This window comes from Prionailurus viverrinus, chromosome D1 (assembly GCF_022837055.1).
Source record: "Prionailurus viverrinus isolate Anna chromosome D1, UM_Priviv_1.0, whole genome shotgun sequence".
NCBI lineage: Eukaryota > Metazoa > Chordata > Mammalia > Carnivora > Felidae > Prionailurus > Prionailurus viverrinus.
The window spans coordinates 96,126,783-96,147,669 of record NC_062570.1 but is presented as its reverse complement, the minus strand read 5'-3'; the positions used below and the strand labels follow the sequence as shown (position 1 = coordinate 96,147,669).

The 20,887-nt window shown below is 40.7% G+C and overlaps 1 protein-coding gene across 2 annotated transcripts in view; it reads right to left on the bottom strand.

Annotated features, from left to right (window-relative positions):
- TTC17 (tetratricopeptide repeat domain 17) overlaps positions 1 to 20,663 on the bottom strand; it is a 127,510-nt gene extending 106,847 nt beyond the window's left edge. The window contains exon 1 of one of the 2 annotated variants that reach the window (XM_047877449.1): positions 20,414 to 20,663. In XM_047877449.1, coding sequence (XP_047733405.1) covers positions 20,414 to 20,572 — 159 coding nt within the window. In that variant the 5' untranslated portion in view covers positions 20,573 to 20,663. The remainder of the gene's footprint in view (positions 1 to 20,413) is intronic. The other variant, XM_047877448.1, reaches the window with a different exon arrangement.
- Positions 20,664 to 20,887: the final 224 nt, after the last annotated feature.

Genomic DNA, 20,887 nt, shown 5'->3' with positions numbered 1-20,887 from the left:
GCTTACTTTGCTACTTCATCCAGACTTCAAGAGGTAGCTATTTAGTACATGACTGTATTGGTATTTTTAAAGAGGTTTTTAGAAAAAGACAAGAAAACAAAACCAAAAACAGGGCAAGGGGGAGGAATGCGGGAGTAAGATGTTCCCATTCCAAAATACCTAAACGTTCTGGTCACCTGGAGAACTGCATGAGGAACAAAAGAATGAAGACTTACACTGAAGAAAGACTGAAAGCACAATCTTAGTTTCAGATTAAAAAGATACTAGCTAATCAGGGCTTTATCATATTTGTATAGCAAGGGTTTGGTCAACGTTCCTTTGTAAGGAAGTACTTTTCATTTCCTGAAGTTTCATTAAGTTCAATACAGATACAACAGCTAGAGGAGACACAAAGATAAAATTATCACAGAAGGAAGGGAGTGCACTGACAGCTGTGCTTCCCCTCTGGACACGGCAGCAAATGGCATGGCTCTTTGCCAGATAAGGGCTGGTTGCAGATTTATGCCTGGCGTATATTTTTATTGAGGTAACTTCAAGTTCTTAAAATTTAAGGCTTTATAATATCTTTGACAAATGCTAATCAGCTTGAATTTCTCTCCTTTCAAACGCCTCTCCTCCTCAGGTTACAAGAGTATGTTTGTAAAGGTACAACATCCACTCAGCCAATAAACGTTTCTTAAGCCTCCGTAAACCAGGCCCACCATGTCAATATGGGAAACCTACGTACTCCAATTTTATTCACAATCCGAACGCCTTCAAAATCTTTAGCATTTAGAAGAGGCTGCTATCAGCCCAGGAGCAAAAGGTGACAGGAATTAGAGAGGTAGGTTAAAAAGGACATGACTCATATGTAAGATCTCAAAGCACCTTGTGGCTTTTTCACAAGGGACAAGCAACCCTACAAAATTCCATTACTTCACAGCATAATAAATGATGCTTGTAATGACTTGAATCATAAAGAAAAGGGAATTATTTTCAAGTTTGTTCTACTTAAGATGGTTAAAAAAGTGTGAAATATCTTTTACAGCAAAGTTTATACTGCAAGGAAAAACTGACCAAATATTTGGAAATTAGCTAAACGGACTTCTATTATACAGAATGATTCATTCTCTAAGAGTTCTCAATTCAATTTTATTTTCCTTTGAATACAATATATTATATAAGTACATGTGTCCAATTATATAGAACAGCAGTAAATATCTGACTCATATCAAGTTCATTTTCATATATTTCATTTGCTGCTGGTCTCTCTAACCGAGATATTGTTAATAACTACCTCTCTAATCTGGAACCCTACCTCAGTAAATTCACAGGGTCACGGAGGGAAATGTCACTATATAAGGATAATTACTTCACTGCCAAATCTATAAAAGGTGACTATTTTAAACTTAAAATAACCATTTGAAGGGTATAAACATTTTTGAGTTCTACAAAAGCAAGAGAGAGGCAATCACTTTCCACTGGTCCTTTATGACAGGAAATTGAATACTTCTATATTATAATATTAATTCCAGCCCTCATATGCAACTTATTCTTCACATATGCTAAACATTCTTACCTATTATTTTTAATGGTATTCAAATGAGTACATGAGAGCAGCATTACTGAAATCTTTTTTTTTAAATTTTTTTTAATCTTTATTTTTGAGAGAGAGAGAGAGAGAGACACACACACACAGAGTGAGAGTGGGGGAGAGGCAGTAACAGAGGGAAACAAAGAATCCGAAACAGGCTCCAGGCTCTGAGCTGTCAGCACAAAGCCCGACACAGGGCTGGAACTCACGAACTGAGAGATCATGGCCTTAGCAGAAGTAAGACACTTAACCGACTGAGCCACCCAGGTGCCCATACTGAAATCTTTTATTATGCCATATCCACTTTTATCTTTTTAACATATTTTTTAATGTTTATTTTTGAGAGAGAAAGAGAGAAACAGAGGCGTGACTGGGGAAGGGGCAGAGACAGAGACACAGAATCCGAAGCAGGCTCCAGGCTCTGAGCTGTCAGCACAGAGCCCGATATGGGGCTTGAACCCATGAACTGTGAGATCATGACCTGAGCCAAAGTTGGACACTTAACCAACTGAGCCACCCAGATGCTCCATGCTATACCCATTTTAAAAAATTTCCCCTTGTGCTTGCTTTGGCAGCACATATACTAAAATTAAAAAATTTCCCCTTAATTAGAAACTAGGGATGGAATATTTTAAATTTTTTATTCAAAATTTTAGATTATTTATTGAGACAATATGATGGAAAACATAAATAAAGATCTTCAAAGCAATGAAGATTTTACCGCTACCTGAAGTGATCCCATTTTGTGGGTATTTACAATGTTTGCTATCTAGTATCTGGAATCCCCTTCTTATGGCTAAAGCACCTGCCCTGCTTAGCTGGAAGCATCCTTCCCCTATGTGGGAAGTCCTGATCAGTAGATCCCTTTCCCTTGGTCATGGTAATCTTTGAGAAGGGACATTAACCAACTGGTCAGCTGGTACTAAAGAGACTCTAATCCAGAACTTTTTGTTTGAGCTACGGGGACCAGCCGTCTTGTATTCACAGGGAGCCTGAGAATGGGGTTAAGGAAGCAAAGAAATGAAGACAGAGAGCAACCTATTGTGGTTATACTGTTTTATCAGCCCTGGATCAAACTGTATCTGCAGCACTTAGACTCTGTCCAAATATTCCAATAAAAATTTTCTACAGAAGTCTTGATGCTATTTCCAAACATCTGCCAAAATTTCTTCTAAACCCTCTGCCTAGGGCCTCTTCTTACCCTAGTGGCTCTTTTCAGATCTTCTGTCCCTTTGCACATGCTAATTCTCCTACTTGGAACACACTTCTATCCTGATGCTTTTGCTGAAGGCCAAATGACTGGGCTCAAATGACATTTCTTTTGTGAAGCCATTCCTCTCTTGAGCTCCCATAGTACTTTTTACACACTCCTTTAATAGTGCTTATTACATTGTTTAATTATTGTATCTCTGTCTCTCCAGAAAAAAAATTTTTGTATTCCTTGTTCTACCTCCAGTAGTTCATATGCTTTCAGGAACATGTCAAGCACTTAATATGCTGCTGGTTGTTTGATGAAGTTGTCTGACGTCACATTTGGTAGAATATCCATCTCCACCAAGACTATCATTCATTGATGACTACCTGTACAGGAGGTAAAGTGGCTAGGCCTCAAAGGATCGTGAAAAGTTAAGTCCTTCACAGGTCTAGGCCTCAAGGGATCGTGAAAAGTAAGTCCTTCACAGGTCTATGACTAGCTGTGCAACCTTAAGCAAATCACCTTCTCTGCAGGGGCTTCCATTTTCTCATCTATAAGCTGAGGGGACCCAGCCTGATGACTTTTAAAGTTCCATATGTTCTTCATATCCAACCCCCATAAAAGATTTAACACTATCGTGAAAATGTCACATTTTTATCAGTCTCAGGTGCCACGGAAGGAATCTAATAGTCAAATGAATGAAATGATCATTCTTTCAATTTGCCAGTATAAATTTGTACTTGCTCTAGGTAGGGACTCTTTCCAAAGCTGCAGCTGAAAGCATTTTTTAAACTGTCAATTTGTCAAATTAAACCAAGGTTCCAATTAGCAGTGGCTATTTATTTCTGAGCAGTTAAGTTGTTCACTGTGTCACAGGCAAAATTAGCTCTCCCTGTCCTTATGCCACTTAATTCTAACAAAGTTCAACTGGAAAAGAAATTTTTCTTTGATCATAAGCTAAATAAACAAACACATTATGGACAATATTAAAAAAATTAAAATTACTTGAAAAGTCTGCTGTCAGACCTAGTTAATTATGTCAGAATAACTTCTCTGCATATGTATACACACACACTGCTATGTAGATAAAACATTTTTACAAAAACGGGATCATATTTACTATACTGCATCCTTCCCTTCCCCACTGTTTCCTAAATTTTATCAGCTTGTTTTCTCAGGAATTACAGATCTATGCCATCATATTTAGTGGGTAATATTACATTAAAGTTATTTATCCAGGTTACTGCTAATTAAAATTTGGGCTTTTAGTTCTTCTCCCTTTTTAATGGTATTGAGATGAATATCCTTACACTTAAATTTTTTTTATTGCTGCTTACTTATTTTTTTCCTAGAAAAGAATTGCTAGGTTAAAGGGACTACACTTTTAAATTTATATTTTTTGCTGGCTTTTTTCCAGAATAGCTGAATCAACTTTAATTCCTACCAACAGTCACTGAGTTTTTCCACACTCTTAAGAACAAAGTGAAAAGAGTGAACACATTTTAATCTCTTTGTTGGCCACATGTGTTTCTTCTTTTGTGTGCTTATAAAAAATCTTCCTCATTGCGTCCCTTTAAACCCACCGATACTTTACAACACAATGTTATGAATGGTGGTTTCCAGTTGGTGAGACTCAACATGATTATCTTCTTGGTTTTGTTTTCTGACTTTTTCTACAGCAAACATATATTACTTATGTTTATAAAATATATCTCTCTTTTTAAGTACTACCTACAGGTCTTGTTAAAGTGAAACCTCAGAATGTTATGTGATGTGTATTTTTAAACAAAAAATGAGTTGTGATGACAACTTAGGTCTGAGGAACAACCCTGTCGCTTTTCCTTATATATTCATAGAGAAAAAAGTTCCTCTCCCAGATGTGGGGCCAGTCAAAACACTTCTAAAAGGTAACATCTTTTGTATTTTTTGTTTGTTACCTTAGTCTCCTCAGATTTTTATCCTTATCTCAAATCTAATTCACTACCATTTTCAAATGACTGACCAAAGAACCCTCACCTTTGTGACCCCTGGCAGGTGAATACAGGGGCAAGCAAGATGAGTGGATAGGGATGGAATGAGGGAGGCAGAAGTCTGTTGCCTGACTTTGCATGTAATTCTTTCTTTAGGATTCAAGTCTGACCATCATGGACCTGGACTTTCCTCCAGGTCGAGAGAAGTGCAAATTCACAAACAAAGTACCAGTCCAGCCTCAGCTCTGGAAAGGGACTTTCATGGGCTCCTGACTATAATAATTTTCAAAACTTTAATAGAGAAGCAGATCTTTCACTGGAAACATTTAATTGTTTCAGATCAATAAAACACTATTATTATGAACTGTCAGGACCCGGAAATATTTTTGTTAAAGAAGACTTTTTTTTTTTTTGCCATTAGTGTACTTGTACAATATGGTATTTTAATGTTTTAAAACATGGACTTCAATTTTGTAGGATATCAGGTTATTGAAACTAAATATAAACTACTGAAGCTAAATATAAACCCTAAATAAACAAAAATACTGAATCTTGACCATCGCATGAATTTTTGTGGCTTCATATCTCTATTTCCTAAAGTTTTACTCTCAATTAGATTTACATTCCCATGTTCACAGTTCTTGGAAGACAAAGTCGTAAATGCTTAAACACACAGAAAACAATCTAGGTATCTGAAGTATATTATATAGCTATAGTCTAGATTTGACCATGTGCAGTGTTGCAGCCAATTTTATGAGAGCAATCATATCAAACAAGCACCATTTTCCAAAGTGATAAATAAGCAAGTTAATAACCATTTTCAACATAAACAACAAATGAACAACTTCTTATACACGCGTGCTACCAGGCTACACGTTCTGATTTGTATCACCAGGAAATATACAAATAACATAATGAATAAAGTAGACAATTTACAACTTTACAAGGAAAGAAAATGAAATGCTGGATCGGGACACGAGAGTCACGGATATTTCTCATTTGCATATTTATGATATTTTTGTAAACATATACAGAACAATGTCGCTGTGCAATTAGAGCTATTTTATATGTAACTCAGAAGTGACTCTCATCCCAGCAGCTAATATTTATTGAGCATGGAATAATGGCCCCCAAAGATGGTCATGTCCTAATCCCCAGAACCTGTGACTAGTTAGGTTATGTGGCAAAGGGAAATTAAAGTAGCTGATGGAGTTAAGGTTGCTATTCAGATCACTTTAATTAAGACAGAATATAGCCTGGTTTATCCACGTGGGCCTAATGTAATCACAAGGGTCCTTAAAAGTGGAATAGGGAGGTCAAAGAGAGAGATGCTGCTAAGAAAGGTCAGAGAAATGCAATGTTGCTAGCTTTCTGATACAATGAAAGGGGGCCAAGAAGCAAGGAATGTGGGTGGCCTCTGGAAACTAGAAAGAGGTAAGGAAATGGACTCTCTCCTAATATCTCCAGGAAGATGTGCAGCATTACTGTCCCCTTGATTTTAGCCCCAGCGCAACATGGGTTGAATTGCTAACCTACACAACTGTAAGGTGATAAATCTCTGTTGTTTTAAGACATAAACTGTGGTAATTTTTTACAGCAGCAAACAGAAAACGAATATAAGCACCCGCTAAGTTCCAGACACAATGCCAGGCTTAAAGGTGATAAATACAATATATGTAAGCATAAAAATTCTTAGTTGGGTGCTACAGACTGAACTGTCTCCCCAAAAATTTTACGTTGAAGCTGTAACCTCCAATGTCATGGTAATTGGAGAGTAGCCCTTTGGAGGGTAATTTGGTTTAGATGAGGTCATGAGGTTGGGGCCTTATGACGGGATTGGTGCCCTTATAAGAGGAGACACTGAAAGCTTTCTTTCTCTTTCTCTCTGCCACCTGAGGACACAGCAAGAATGCAGCGGGTCTGCAAGCCAGAAACAGAGCTTTCACCAGAACCTGATCACTCTGGCACTCTGACCTTAGACTTCTGGCCTCCAAAACTGTGAGAAAAACTTCGGTGCTTAAGTCACTCAGTTTATAGGATTTTGTTATTGAGGTTTGTTAATCAAATATTGGAAAAGGGACACGGAAATGAGTGCCAGAAATTGAACCTTAATTTTTATCATTACTCAGGTGACGGCAACTCAACAGCCAGGAAATAACTTCGCTATTTCACGCTAGAAATCACTGCTGTACTACACCATTGAATAAAGTTCAACTTTATTACTCATCAAACAGTAGTAGTATTAACTCTGGGTGGGGGGGTCAGCTTGACTAATTTCTTTTACTGCAATCCCAACAAGTGTGAAGTAAGCGTTAATGACAAAGGTTTAATTTTTCTATGAAGATAACCAAACCAAACTGAAAGTTCCTTTTTGTTCATACTTCCACTGACAGCCGTAACACTGTTTCGCTAAGGGCAATGGATGGGATAAGGGCTGTCTGACTAGAAGCGGATTATATAAACAAAGATTTGACATATATCCCAAACACTGTTGGGCATTTTAAACACTCCTGATGCAATCCTTTAAAAGGACGACTCAGCAATAAGAAAATTAAATATGCATTCTTCAAACAGGTAAGTTCCACTTCAAAGAATTCTTACAGATCTACTCAATATGCTCACAGGAGCATGTGAAGACACATGAATGGGCACACACACTCACAGCAGTAAAAGCCTGGAAACAATCTAAATGCCTGTCATTAGGGAACTGGTTAAATAAATTACAGAATAGCCATACAATCAAATACTATGCAATTTTAAGGGCAAAGAGAGTAGCTTTTCATTTCTGACAGATGTCTAACTCTATTAATAAAAAGTAGTGGTGAGACAAAATGTTTCCAGTTGTGTTTTTTTTTTAATTTTTTTTTTATCATTTATTTATTTTTGAGACAGAGAGAGACAGAGCATGAACGGGGGAGAGGCAGAGAGAGAGGGAGACACAGAATCGGAAGCAGGCTCCAGGCTCTGAGCCATCAGCCCAGAGCCCGACGCGGGGCTCGAACTCACAGACCGTGAGATCATGACCTGAGCCGAAGTCGGATGCTCAACCGACTGAGCCACCCAGGCACCCCCAGTTGTGTTTTTTAAAAATCCACATGAGGGTTTGCAAATGCATGGGAACTGTTTGGAAGAATACACAAATAATTCTGTGATTACTTCCAGGAAGAACTATGAGTGGTTATGAAACTTTCACTTTTCATTTTATGTCCTACTAAGTAGCTTGAAAATATTTTTTTGAACAATGATCACGTATTTTATACTTTCAAATTCAATTATAGCATGCCTGGGTGGCTCAGTCAGTAGAGTATCTGACTCTTGATCTCAGGGTCCTGAGTTCAGCTCCCACATTGGGCATGGAACCCACTTAAAAAAAATCAAATTCAATTTAAAAATAGAGAAAATATTGATGTTTTATATACAAAACAACAGAAATATTTTTCTTTATATTGGTAGTAATGTTTAGCAGTACAGAGAACAGTTTAGAATGGGATCTAAGCTGGAACTTATACACAGCCACTCCCTACCTGCATGGCCTTGGGCAAGGAGTTTAACCACACTCGGCCTAAATTTCTTTATTTAATTGAGATATCAATACCCACATCTTACTGGGTCTATATGACCATAAAATGAGAAATGAATATTGAAAACACTTGGTAAAGTGCTCAGTGGAATTGACATTAAATTTTTATTGCTATAAAAGCTACCTGCTGACATTATCCTAAATTAGAGTCCCTTCCATGTATGACTATAAAATGCAAACTCTGTGAAGGCAGGGACAATCTCAATCACAGCTGTATTCCACGTACCTAACACAGAAAGGATTCCAATATGTGTTTAACGAGCAAACTAAGCCTGTCAAATGTAATGGCACACAAAAAGCTCTCAGCAAATATTTGCTCAAATAAAACGTTCCCAACTCCATTTGACCATTTTGGGCATGTACCACTCTCTAAAGCTTTACTAAAGATTAACTATCCATCTCATCTCCTGACCAAGCAATTAGACTAAAAGAGGAAAGGGCAGATCATGAGGGCACAAGGTGAGGAGGGTTCTCCTGCTGGTCACCTGATTTTAATTTAAATAGCTAAGTGCCTCAGAGGGTAAGTGAAGAATGAGGTGAGATGTTAGTAATAAAAATACATAAATGAATTCTTTTCAAAAGTTAGACTCATGAAGTAGTTACTGCTGACTAAATAAATATGGGAGACACAATCTGATCTGGCTAGTGTGAATTCCTGGTAGTAGGCCTCGAAAGCAAACATATACTTTAGCTTATTTAAAAGTGTCATGACGGTATAGATTTTTAACAAATGTTTCTTTTGTGTATGTTAAATGTCTGAACGTTAAGGGCTTACCTAAATTTGTATAGTAATCAATTTCAGTAATGTCTCAATTTCAAAGTTCTTTGAGCATATCATTTAAGGTATGTTGAAGAGATAGTATTTCCAAACTGCCAATCGGAATGTAGGTTATCTGAGACACCATTTTACAACTCTGGTTCAGAGATACTCATTCTTAGAGAAGTCTTGGTTTATCTAGAGCTTTTATTGTTAGTAGGGAGAACGCATAAATTGGCTTGCCCCCTTTAAAGTAAATGCACTGCGCTTTCTCCAGACTACTAAAACGATGGTGGCCCTTCACTGTGCTAATATGCAAGAGCTTTTACAAGTGTAAGCAACTGCCTGAACACATACATGCAGGTACCCTCCCTTTCTCTTTCGTATGCAATACTTCCGAGTGTGTACGATGTGTCAGGGACCATTTTTGGCATGGGGGTTACCTCACTGAATATAACAAAGGTCAACGAAAAAGTTAATGTTCTTGTAGGAAGACCAGTAATACATTACAATAGAGTAATAGGTGCTATGAAGAAAACTAAAGCAAAGTAAGAAGACAGAATGATGGAAGGAGATGCTGTTTTAGATAGTGTGGTCAGAAGACAGGTGACATGTGAACAGATTTGAAAGAGAGCCATGAGAATGTCTGCAGAAATTTTTCAAGCAACAGAAGGACCAAGAACAAAGTTGGTTCTCTCAAGACCCACCCCAAAGGCCAGTATGGCCGAATCACAGAATACAAGAAGGAAAGTGGTATTTGCGGTAGAGAGGTGGCCAGGGGCCAGGTCCCAGATCTTACAAGGGCCTGCCTTATAGGCCATGGTACAAAGTCCAAAATTTTTTTCTTAAAAGTATGATGGGAAACCACTGAAGGTTTTCTGATGCTCTTTGGATCTCTTCCCCCTACAACCCTTAAAAGAGTGACACGACCAGACTTATGATCTTTAAAAGTGTAGAGAATACCCAAAAAACAAATAATCCAGTGAAGAAATGGGCTGAAGACATGAATAGACACTTTTCTAAAGAAGACATCCAGATGGCCAACAGGCACATAAAAAGATGCTCAACGTCACTCCTCATCAGGGAAATACAAATCAAAACCACACTGAGATACCACCTCACGCCAGTCAGAGTGGCTAAAATGAACAAATCAGGAGACTATAGATGCTGGAGAGGATGTGGAGAAACGGGAACCCTCTTGCACTGTTGATGGGAATGCAAACTGGTGCAGCCGCTCTAGAAAACAGTGTGGAGGTTCCTCAAAAAATTAAAAATAGATCTACCCCATGACCCAGCAATAGCACTGCTAGGAATTTACCCAAGGGATATAGGAGTGCTGATGCATAGGGGCACTTGTACCCCAATGTTTATAGCAGCACTTTGAGCAATAGCCAAATTATGGAAAGAACCTAAATGTCCATTAACTGATGAATGGATAAAGAAGATGTGGTTTATATATACAATGGAATACTACTTGGCAATGAGAAAAGAATGAAATCTGGCCATTTGCAGCACTGTGGATGGAACTGGAGAGTGTTATGCTAAGTGAAATAAGTCAGGTAGAGAAAGACAGATACCATATGTTTTCACTCATATGCGGACCCTGAGAAACTCAACAGAAGACCATGGGGGAGGAGAAGGGGGAAGAAAAAAGTTACAGAGAGGGAGGAGGCAAATCATAAGAGACTCTTAAATACTGAGAATAAACTGAGGGTTGGTGGGGGGGGGCAGGGGAAAGTGGGTGATGGGCATTGAGGAGGGTACCTGTTGGGATGAACACTGGGTGTTGTATGGAAACCAATTTGACAATAAATTTCACGTAAAAAAAAAAAGTATGGCGAATAGACTCTATGGGGCAAAAGTAGAAGCAAGGACACTGGTCAGGAGGCTACTGTGCATAGGTTTAAAAGGGAGATGAAGACCACTGGACTAGGGCTGTAGAAGTAGAGGTGGAAAGACATGGCTTGATGCAAGAGACATTTTGGAAGTAAAGCTGACAGGTTATTGATAGATTAGGTATGCGACACAAGAGTCGAGGAAGATTCTGGACCTGAGAAATCTGGTTAACCAGTGTGGTGGGGTGGGAAATAAAGAGTTCAGTTTAGGACATGATGTAATTGTGATGTCTGTAAGACAGCTTAGTGGAGATGTTGAGTGGGCAATTGGATACAAGAGTCTGGAATTGAGGGAGAGACTGCAGATATGATTTAAGAGAATCCTCAGAATAGATGTCCTATTTTATGCCATGACAGGGCATAAGACCATCTGATGAGCACATCAGTATTTAAGACTCATTAAGAAAAGAGGAATTCAGCAGAAGAGAATGAGAAGTCATGGTGAGGGATTTAGAGGGAAAGCCAGGAGTGAATGTCCTGGAAGCCATGGAGGAAAACAGTTCGATAAGGTCAGAGGACAAGTGCTGGCTGGGGAGCAAAGAGGGTGAGAGAGACAACTTCAAGCTGAGCACCAAATTTGGCAATAAGGCAGGCTCTGGTATATTTTGACAAGACTCGTGGGGATGAAGGACTGACTGGAGTGGCTTGAAGAGACCTATACAAAGAGAGGGAAGAGAGGGACACCTGGGTGGCTCAGTCAGTTAAGCGTCCAACTCTTGCTTTCCAACTCTTGGTTTCAGCTCAAGTCATCTCACAGTTCGTGAGTTTGAGCCCCACACTGGGCTCTGTGCTGGCAGCATGGAGCCTGCTTGGGATTCTCTGTCACTCTCTCTCTCTCTGCCTTTTCCCCTCTCACGCTGTGTCTGTCTCTCTCAAACAAATTAACAAACTTAAAAAAAAAGGGGGGGGGAGCCCATGAGCACAATTTTCAAGAAGTGCCTGGCTGTACAACATGCAGAAGAATGAAACTAGACCACTTTATTACACCATACACAAAAATAAACTCAAAATGGATGAAGGACCTGAATGTGAGACAGGAAACCATCAAAACCCTAGAGGAGAAAGCAGGAAAAAAACCTCTCTGACCTCAGCTGCAGCAATTTCTTACTTGACACATCTCCAAAGGCAAGGGAATTATTGGCAAAAATGAACTATGGGACCTCATCAAGATAAAAAGCTTCTGCACTGCAAAGGAAACAATCAACAAAACAATCAACTGGAATGGGAAAAGATATTTGCAAATGACATATCAAATAAAGGGCTAGCATCTAAAATCTATAAAGAACTCACCAAACTCCACACCTGAAAAACAAATAATGCAGTGAAGAAATGGGCAGAAGACATGAATAGACACTTTTCTAAAGAAGATATCCAGATGGCCAACAAGCACATGAAAAGATGCTCAACGTCACTCCTCATCATGGAAATACAAATCAAAACCACACTGAGATACAGAGAGGGAGGGAGGCAAACCCTAGGAGACACTTAAGGACTGAGAACACACTAAGGGTAGATGGGGGGTGGGGGAGAGGGGAAAGTGGGTGATGGGCAGGGAGGAGGGCGCTTCTTGGGATGAGCACTGGGTGTTGTATGGAAACCAACTTGACAATAAATTATATTATGTTAAAAAATAAAACAAAGAAAAAAAACCAAATGAAGTGCCTGGCTGTAAAGAGCCACCCTACAGAATTCCCCTTGCTTTTGCCATCACAGAGTCTCACGGAGATGCAGGTAGGGCTCACACATGCCCCTACACACTGGAGCGCAAAGCTGTTCTCATTTTTGACCTGACCTGCTGGCAAGCCCTCCTATTCCTCACTGTCAGAGTCCCTTCTGTCCATTTCCACCCAAGCTGCTTCTAAACTGCAACAACTGCCAAACCCCACAGCTGACCCTAATCCCCCCTCAACAATGCAGCTGCCATTTCTCATCCATCTTGCCTCTGCCCTTCCTGATGATTTTTCTTGTTTTTTCTTCCTTGTCTCTTGTCACTTCTCCATACTTCTCAGTGCCTGAAAAATAAATCTGACCTTTTAGATGTAACATCAGTGACAAAGAGGATGATTTCCTTTGCATACACAACCTGACCAGAGAAGACAGGCCAACAGTGATCTCTGAGTAAGGCTCTTCTCATGTGCATATAGCACCTTATCTGAAGGCCCAATGGCTGACTCACTGATGGGTTATTCGGAGCTTTAAAGATCTTCCAGGAGGGGCACCTGGGTGGCTCAGTCGGTTGAGCGTCCGACTTTGGCTCAGGTCATGATCTCACAGTTTGTGAGTTCAAGCCCTGCGTCGGGCTCAGGCTCTGTGCTGACAACTCAGAGCCTGGAGCCTGCTTCAGATTCTATGTCTCCCTCTCTCTGCCCCTTCCCTGCTCATGCTCTCTCTCTGTCTCTCAAATATGAATAAGTGTTAATAAATAAAGATCTTCCAGGAGTCTGAGGCCTCCTGTAGGTTAGCTTCCAAAATGACTATCACATTAGTAAGCAGTGTGAGGCTTCATTCGGACAGTGGTAAATTCCTGAGAGGCAGGAACCAGTTTTCATACTTCCTTATGTCATCCATTCAATAGATACTATTGCAGCCTATGGGATTTAGCATGAGAGATGCAGGAGGTGCAGAGAAAATGGGTATGGCTTCTCCCTTCATGGGGCATGTAGGAGTCTAGTAGGGTATTTACATTAGTAAATGGACACAATATGGCATGGTAAATGCCTTCATAAGGGAATACCAGACACTATAAAAGCACATAGAAAGAACAGCTTGTTTAAATTTGGGCATTAGAAGCTTCCCTGTGTAAGTGATGTTTAAGTTGTGAAGAGTACTGAGTTAGCCAGATTAGGACAGTCAGCATTTCAGGGAAAGAACATGTGCAAAGGCCCAGAAGCAAGTGAGAACAGAGCACATCTGAGGGCACTGACCAAAGTTAAATATGGCCAAGTGTTATGTGTGTGTATTCTGGGGGTGAAAGTGGGGCACTGAAGAATGAACAAAGATAAGCTAGAGAGAAGGAGGGGCCAGACCACAAGACACATTAAAGAAAGACCATGTCCTGGGATATGCACCAAACGATTTAAAGGCAATTTTCCTTGAGAAGTGAGAATGGGGAGAGGTGGGAAGACTTCACTTTATTCTTTTAAATACCCCCATAATGTTAGACATTTACTTTTTAGAATGCCATGCATTCCTTCTGTAATTCAGATTTTTAATTAAACAAAACAAAAGTTTTATTTATTTTTACTTTAGAGCGATTGAGAGCATACACACAAAGGAGAGGGGGCAGAGAGGAAGAGAGAGGGAAGGACAGACAGAGAATCAAGCAGGCTCTATGCTCAGCACAAAGCTGGATGCAGGGCTCGATCCCACGACTCTAGGATCATGACCTGAGCTGAGATCAAGAGTTAGATGCTCAACCAACTGAGCCCCAGGTGCCCCAAAACACCCAGGTGCCCCAAAACAAAGTTTTAAAAGCTGAGTCTAACTGCGCTGGGGAGAATGGGTTGGAAGCAGGACAAGACCAGAGAAAGGAGAGCAGTTAGAAAGCTGTGGCAAGAATCAGGTGGCCTGAATTGGAGTCACAGCAGTGACTATGGGAAGAATATATAATTAGGAAGTAAAATGGAAAGATTTTGGTAAAGAATATAGGAAACAACTAGATTTCTGACATGGGCAAATGGGTGGATGGTGAATGGTGGGGTCTTTCGTTCAGTTTGGGAAAACAGGGCATGACACAGGTTTAGGTAGGGTAAAAATGAGTTTAGATTTGATCATATTAAGCTTGAAGTACCTAGAGGACATTCACATGGAATTCAAAGCTTATTAGAGGTCCTGAATCTATAACCCTGGAGGAAAAAATCTGACTTACAAAAAGAAATGCGGCTATTCTCAGCACATATGTGGTAACTTAAGTCCTGAGAAAAGATAGGATTGCCCAGGTATATGTAAAGAGCAAAAAGAGAAGGCTGAAACAGAAGCTGGAGGTAAAGCAATATATAAAGTTGAACTTCTCAGAATGATCTGTGATCCATCTGTATCATGATCTCCTGAGGGGTTTGGTAAAAATGTGGAATTCTTGGCTTTACTGGTTCAGATACTTTAGTGGCCTAGGAACCTGTATTTTAAGCAAGTACCCCAGATTATTTTTGTGTAAGGTAAAGTTTGAGAACCACTGATCTAGAAGATGAGTGGAGGAAGAAGAGCTGGAGAAAAGAAAAGAAAAAAAAAAAAAGGTTAAGAAGGAGCTGTACTCTGCTCACCCCCAATGAAAAATGAGAATTTTGTGTCACGGTAGCCATTGGAAAACAGCATATCCATCAAAGCACAGTGGGCTGGTGAAAAATAAGCTGTCAGTAAATACTTGTTTAATAAGTAATTGGGAAAAGTATTTAAAGTTATAATTTACCTCTGTATACTTATAAGCTATTACCTACTCTATAGTATAAACAAAGTTAACCCCTGGGAATTTATAAGATAATAGAATAGTAGGAAGTGGAAAAAAAAAGGATTGAGTGAGAATCACTTTGATGTCAACATCTAGGACAAATTACAAAGGTTTAGCAGGTACCTAGCAAGTTAGTGCAGAAACAACCATGACCTCTCAGATCCAAGTAAATTCCTGAAGTATATAAACACAGAAGCAAAGCTCTATGATCAAAAGATGGGCTCAGTGTTGAAAAGCACTGAAATAAACCTGTCAGCTTCATAGTATCATCCAGATGCCCTCTCCCAGATTAACCAATTACTTAATACCCAAATCAAGCCACTCCTTCACTTATAAGCTATTAAAGACCAATAGATAAAGATTTAGTCTGTTTGTCCAACTAAACCTGACAGCTCTTGCTCAGGTCATAGTTGCTGAAATATTACTGCTTATCAAACACTTCTTATGCCAAAGTTGCTAGGTTTCAGATCGTCAGCTTTGTCAGAAACTTCATTTGTTCTAAGCAGTTAAAAGGATCTGTACTTTAAAGACATTTGCTTGATAGAAGGCAAAATGATGAAATAACCCCCAAATTAAATCACACCTATTTTTGACGCTTCTCCACCCACCCCCAATTTAAAGTCATCACAAAACATTCTGCAGAGGTAAAGCAAACTGGAAAAGAGAAGACTTTTACTTCATTATTCCCATTTTTTACTTTTCTTTCTATTTCTTCATTGGTAGGTATTATGAAAGGGGGGGGAAGCACTACAAACTTACTGAGTACAAAGTGCTCACTTGCATGTTACTGTAGATTTTTACTCACTGCTATCACTAAATGCCACTCATCAGTTATGTGACTGTGGGTGACTTTCTCTCCTATGAGTTGTACCATATACACTTTAAGAATGTTTTCCTAGTCTAAAGTACTATTGTTCTAAGATTTGGGAAGGAAACAGTCGGTAGCTAAGAAATATTATAATGTTATGAGAGTTGATAACAATTATACTCTTCATTTACTTAAAGTTTTAGACCTCCACTTATGAAGACAGAATATCCAGGGGCCATGAACCCCAGTGCTAGAAGTACAACTTCTTTTTTTGTTTGTTTGTTAAGTAGGCTTCATACATGGAGACCAATGTGGGGCTTGAAGTCATGACCCTGAGATCAAGACCTAAGCTGAAGTCAAGAGTTGACTGAGACACCTGGGTGCCCCTTTCCCCTCCCCCACCTATTTTTAGAAGTACAACTTCTTGATTTAATAAGTCTAAGACAAACTGGTAACATTTCAGGAGTTCATTTGTTAGCTGGTAATTCAGAACATGGAATATTGGTTTTTCCACAGTAATGATGTGATACATTATGGTTAGGCTCTTAGGCTAATTCACAAAATTGAATTTAATCTTCAAGTGACTCTCCAGACAATTTTGACAAAAACAGAAAAATAAATATTGCCATACTAGGAAAAAAAAAAAAAAAAAGAGAGGCACCTGGGTGGCTCAGTCAGTTAAACACCCAACTTCGGCTCAGGTCATGATCTTGCAGTTTGTGAGTTTGAGCCCCATGTCAGGCTCTGTGGTGACAGCTCAGAGCCTGGAGCCTGCTTTGGATTCTGTGTCTCCCTCTCTCTCTGCCCCTTCCATGCTCTCGCGTGCACGCACTCTCTCTCTCAAAAATAAATGTTAAAAAAATTTTTTTAAAAAAAGGAAATGAAAAAAACCACAAATTTATCTCAAAGCCTATTCTTCACAGTGAAGTCAACCAAAGGATCCATTGACCTGATTACTCTGTAGATGCTCCAAGTAATGAGATTTTAACAGCCCACTCCTTAAGTCCATGGACCCCAAGCACTCTTGCTTAAATAAAGAAAAATTTTCAGGTACAGGGGACACAAGGGGATCAGAGGTATGCCAAAGCCCAAAGCTGAGAGAAAAGCATAAAGGTGAAGAGAAGAGGAGCACCTCTTCTTAACTATCCCAACTGCAGTGGGAAAGGAACTCAGACTCTAGAACATTCTCTTCACATCCCAGCTAAGGATTCCCTGAGCAATGCTCCTGGAATTTAGTGGCAGCTCAGTAAACATGGAACCTAAAAACATATAAGGTATGCTTCCCAGCTGAGACAGGGATTGTGGAAAGGAATGATTCCCTAACATGCCATGCTGAGAGCTCACCACTTGCTCCTGCCAGAAGTGACCACAGTTCTGACTGGGAGGACCCTGCCTGGAAGAATGGCTGCCTCCTTGCTGTGACTGAAGCCCCATTTCAACCCCTTTTCAGGGCTAGGTCTTCCAATGTATTTGTGTGTTCACAAGTTTGTAGTTGTAACTTGTGGGTGTCTATCTTTATCATTTGCTAAGGCTTGAAATAGAAAAACCAAACAACTGTTCTCTTCTCCTGGGAAGAACTGCTTACTGTACTTACAATTTTACAGTGATGGAAAATATCCCTATGTAAGTCTGTATTTGGGGCAATTCAGATTTTTAATTCATAAGTACTTCTCCACGTTCACTATGGAAAACAATGACCTATCTAATTTGGACAAGTTTAAATATCAGGCAGAGTTTCAAAAGGTATTTGCCACGCTAATATTCTAAAGTTGCCATTTCAGTTTACCCTTAGCCCTCTCCCTGATATTAGACCACTTTAAAACTAAAATCACACTTCTGCTCTCATTTAGATATTATAACCAAAAACAAGTAGCAAGGAATATGGTATGTCAGTTAGGACACAATATATATGTATTAAGCTTTTAATTAATTGTTGCTGAACATATGAATAGATCTGCAGTACACCCAAATCCATATACTAAAGGGATCTTTCAGTTCTTTAATAAGCATATGCAAATGTGATAATTCATCACAATCTAAATTGAGTTTTGGATTCTGCCCGCATTTGAAATATTGCCAGGAAGGAAAGCATAGGTAATATACCCAGCTATCCGAGTGGCACTGAGAAGATGATCATGTATTCAACTCTCTTACTTTACTTATAAATGTTGCTTTTCCTTCAGATTAAATCCAACTTTCCTTCCCTAGCCTCTTCTTGTTACGCTGAAGACACCAGCTTTATGTCTTCTGGTATAAAATTTTGTGGTTGTATGAACTTAACATTGTAAATGTTATGTAGCAAAGTATTGGACAAATTCACTGAAAAAGACAACCGTTAAAAGCTGATAGTAAAGAAATCTTGCTTTCCTAACCTTAAGCCTAACTACTTACTGCAGGAGTGACTTGGCAAATTTCCAAAAGACTGTTCAAATTTCTCCCTTTCTGAGGCAAGTTACAGAAACCTCTACCTTTCCCCCACTGAAACATAAGTATCCAATGTGCAAAAAAGAAAGAATTTGGGGTTTTTTTGTTGTTAAAAAAACAAATCAGGTTCTACTTTCACATTGCAATGTTCAGCAAATAATGCATTTCTACCAGCTTTCACTTTTCAGATGGGCTACTTCCTAGGCTGAGAGGCAGGACACCAAAATGGGAAGGAGAAGTCAATGTCATAGTGTATAAATAGCTGTGGCCAAAAACAATATTGCAGAAGAGCCAATAGGAGATGGGCTCCCCAAATTGCGGCAGGAGTGACTTAATTCCATGTATCCCTTCATGAGGGCCTCAAGGAAAATTATCATCAGGAAATAAAAGGGGGTGGGGGTAGCAGCCAGGACTCCCATAAGATTTCTGATCTTTTGTGAAAGAAATAAACTTGCAGTGCTTTCTAGAGTTTCTGAAATGCACACCTATCTTTTAAATCTCAAATGGTATGGCCATGAAAAGGAAATCTTTTCCAATGTAAGTTGGTATAGAGAAAAAGAGTGCCCAATAAGAAGTTAGTCTTTTTTCAGACATACTTAAAAACCAATGAACAATACCAACGCCGATTTTACATTGTTTTACTCACTCGTTACACGAGGTAAACTTTGCCATCACAAGGCAAATCTAAACGAGAACCCCACTTCATACAAAAATAAACCTAAACCTTGCACTGTGTTCCTATCATCATTCATGACACACAATCGAAAGGTCCGTAATTTCACACGATGACGGTTAATACACTTGAGATCAAGGGGCCAGACTGCATGGGGCACACAATCCACTTCCTAAATGTTTGCTGGACTTTTCAGGATTGCTCTCAAGTGTTGGAAGTCATTAAGTTTACCAAGATTCTGCAGCCGAGCACACGCACGTACTGTTTAGGGATCAGCGGCATTCACAAAATGTAGGCAATCATAAAGTTATGTAAGAAAAGCAGTCCCTCCTCCGAGGAATTAGTTCGGACGGACACACAAGAATCCAGGAAATCGCATATCCTCCTTGCGGGGCCGGGTTACAGGAACTAGGTAAAGAAACAATGCAAAGTACACTGGGAAACGAGGGCAGTCACAGCCGAAAAGATGCAGGCAACGCCACCAGAGGCATCTTCAAGCATTCCTTCGGAAGGAAGGTGTATGTTGTCCCTAAAGAGCCCCTGTTGACCTGGGTAACGGTACAAGCTGAAACCACCTCGTCCCGACACGAATTCCAGCACTGGAAGAGGAGACTGGGGTAGGAAGCATTAGATGACCCACTGCCTAGGGGTGCCGAAGCTGTCACCGCCCTGGGACTCGCGCACAGCCGGGCGCTGCCACCTGCTTTCTACTTCTTCAGTGAGGGCTGGTGACGCGTGGTGGGCCCGAGAGAAACCAGAGGCAAGGATAATGAATCTGCGGTTTCTAAAGCCCAAGCACAACAAGATGTCCCCAGAGTCCGACCCCCACAGCCGGGCGACTCTTCCCACGCGGCACGCTGCCCCAGGGGTGGAAGGCTGAGAACTTGCAGGCGTCTGAGGCGAGGGCCAGAGAACAAATGGGGAGGGGGGCGACGCCGGGTCTCAGCGTCGGGGTCGCTCGGGCCCTAGCGCCCGGACCGTGGGAAGGTAGGCTGGGGGCGGGGCCGCGTGGAGCCAAATAGCCAGGGGCCGGACCTGGGAATCCCCCGGGGCGAGGGCGGGCGCGGGCGGAGAGGGACGCCTATGGCCGCTACCTGCTGCTGGATCTTCCCGTCCTCCGTGACGACCCAGTGCGTGGTGGCGAAGGCCCCTCGAGCCGCCACACTCAGCAAGGCGGAAAGACTGAGGAGCCAGCCTGGGCCGGAGCAAGGCGGCAGCTCGCACCGGCCGCGGACCCCTACTGCCGCCGCCATCTTGCCCCCCCGGCCCGGCTGCTCACACCGGAAGCGGAAGCGGGCCCCCGCCGCCCGCCATCTTGGGGAGGTCGGCGCTGGAGGAGGTGGAGCCCAGGGGGCGCTGCCCGCTGACGACCGGCTTTTTCAGCCTCGGTTTGGGCTACCGGGGCAGCCGGGTTTGGCTTTAGGTCGGAGACCGCGTTTTTGTTATTGTTTTCCTGTACGCGATACGATCTCGTGGGGTGGGAACCAGAGGGAGATAAAAGTAGTGTTCTAGGTGGAGCCTAAATTGAAATAACAGGATTCAGAGAATGCGTACAGAGTGTGTATGTC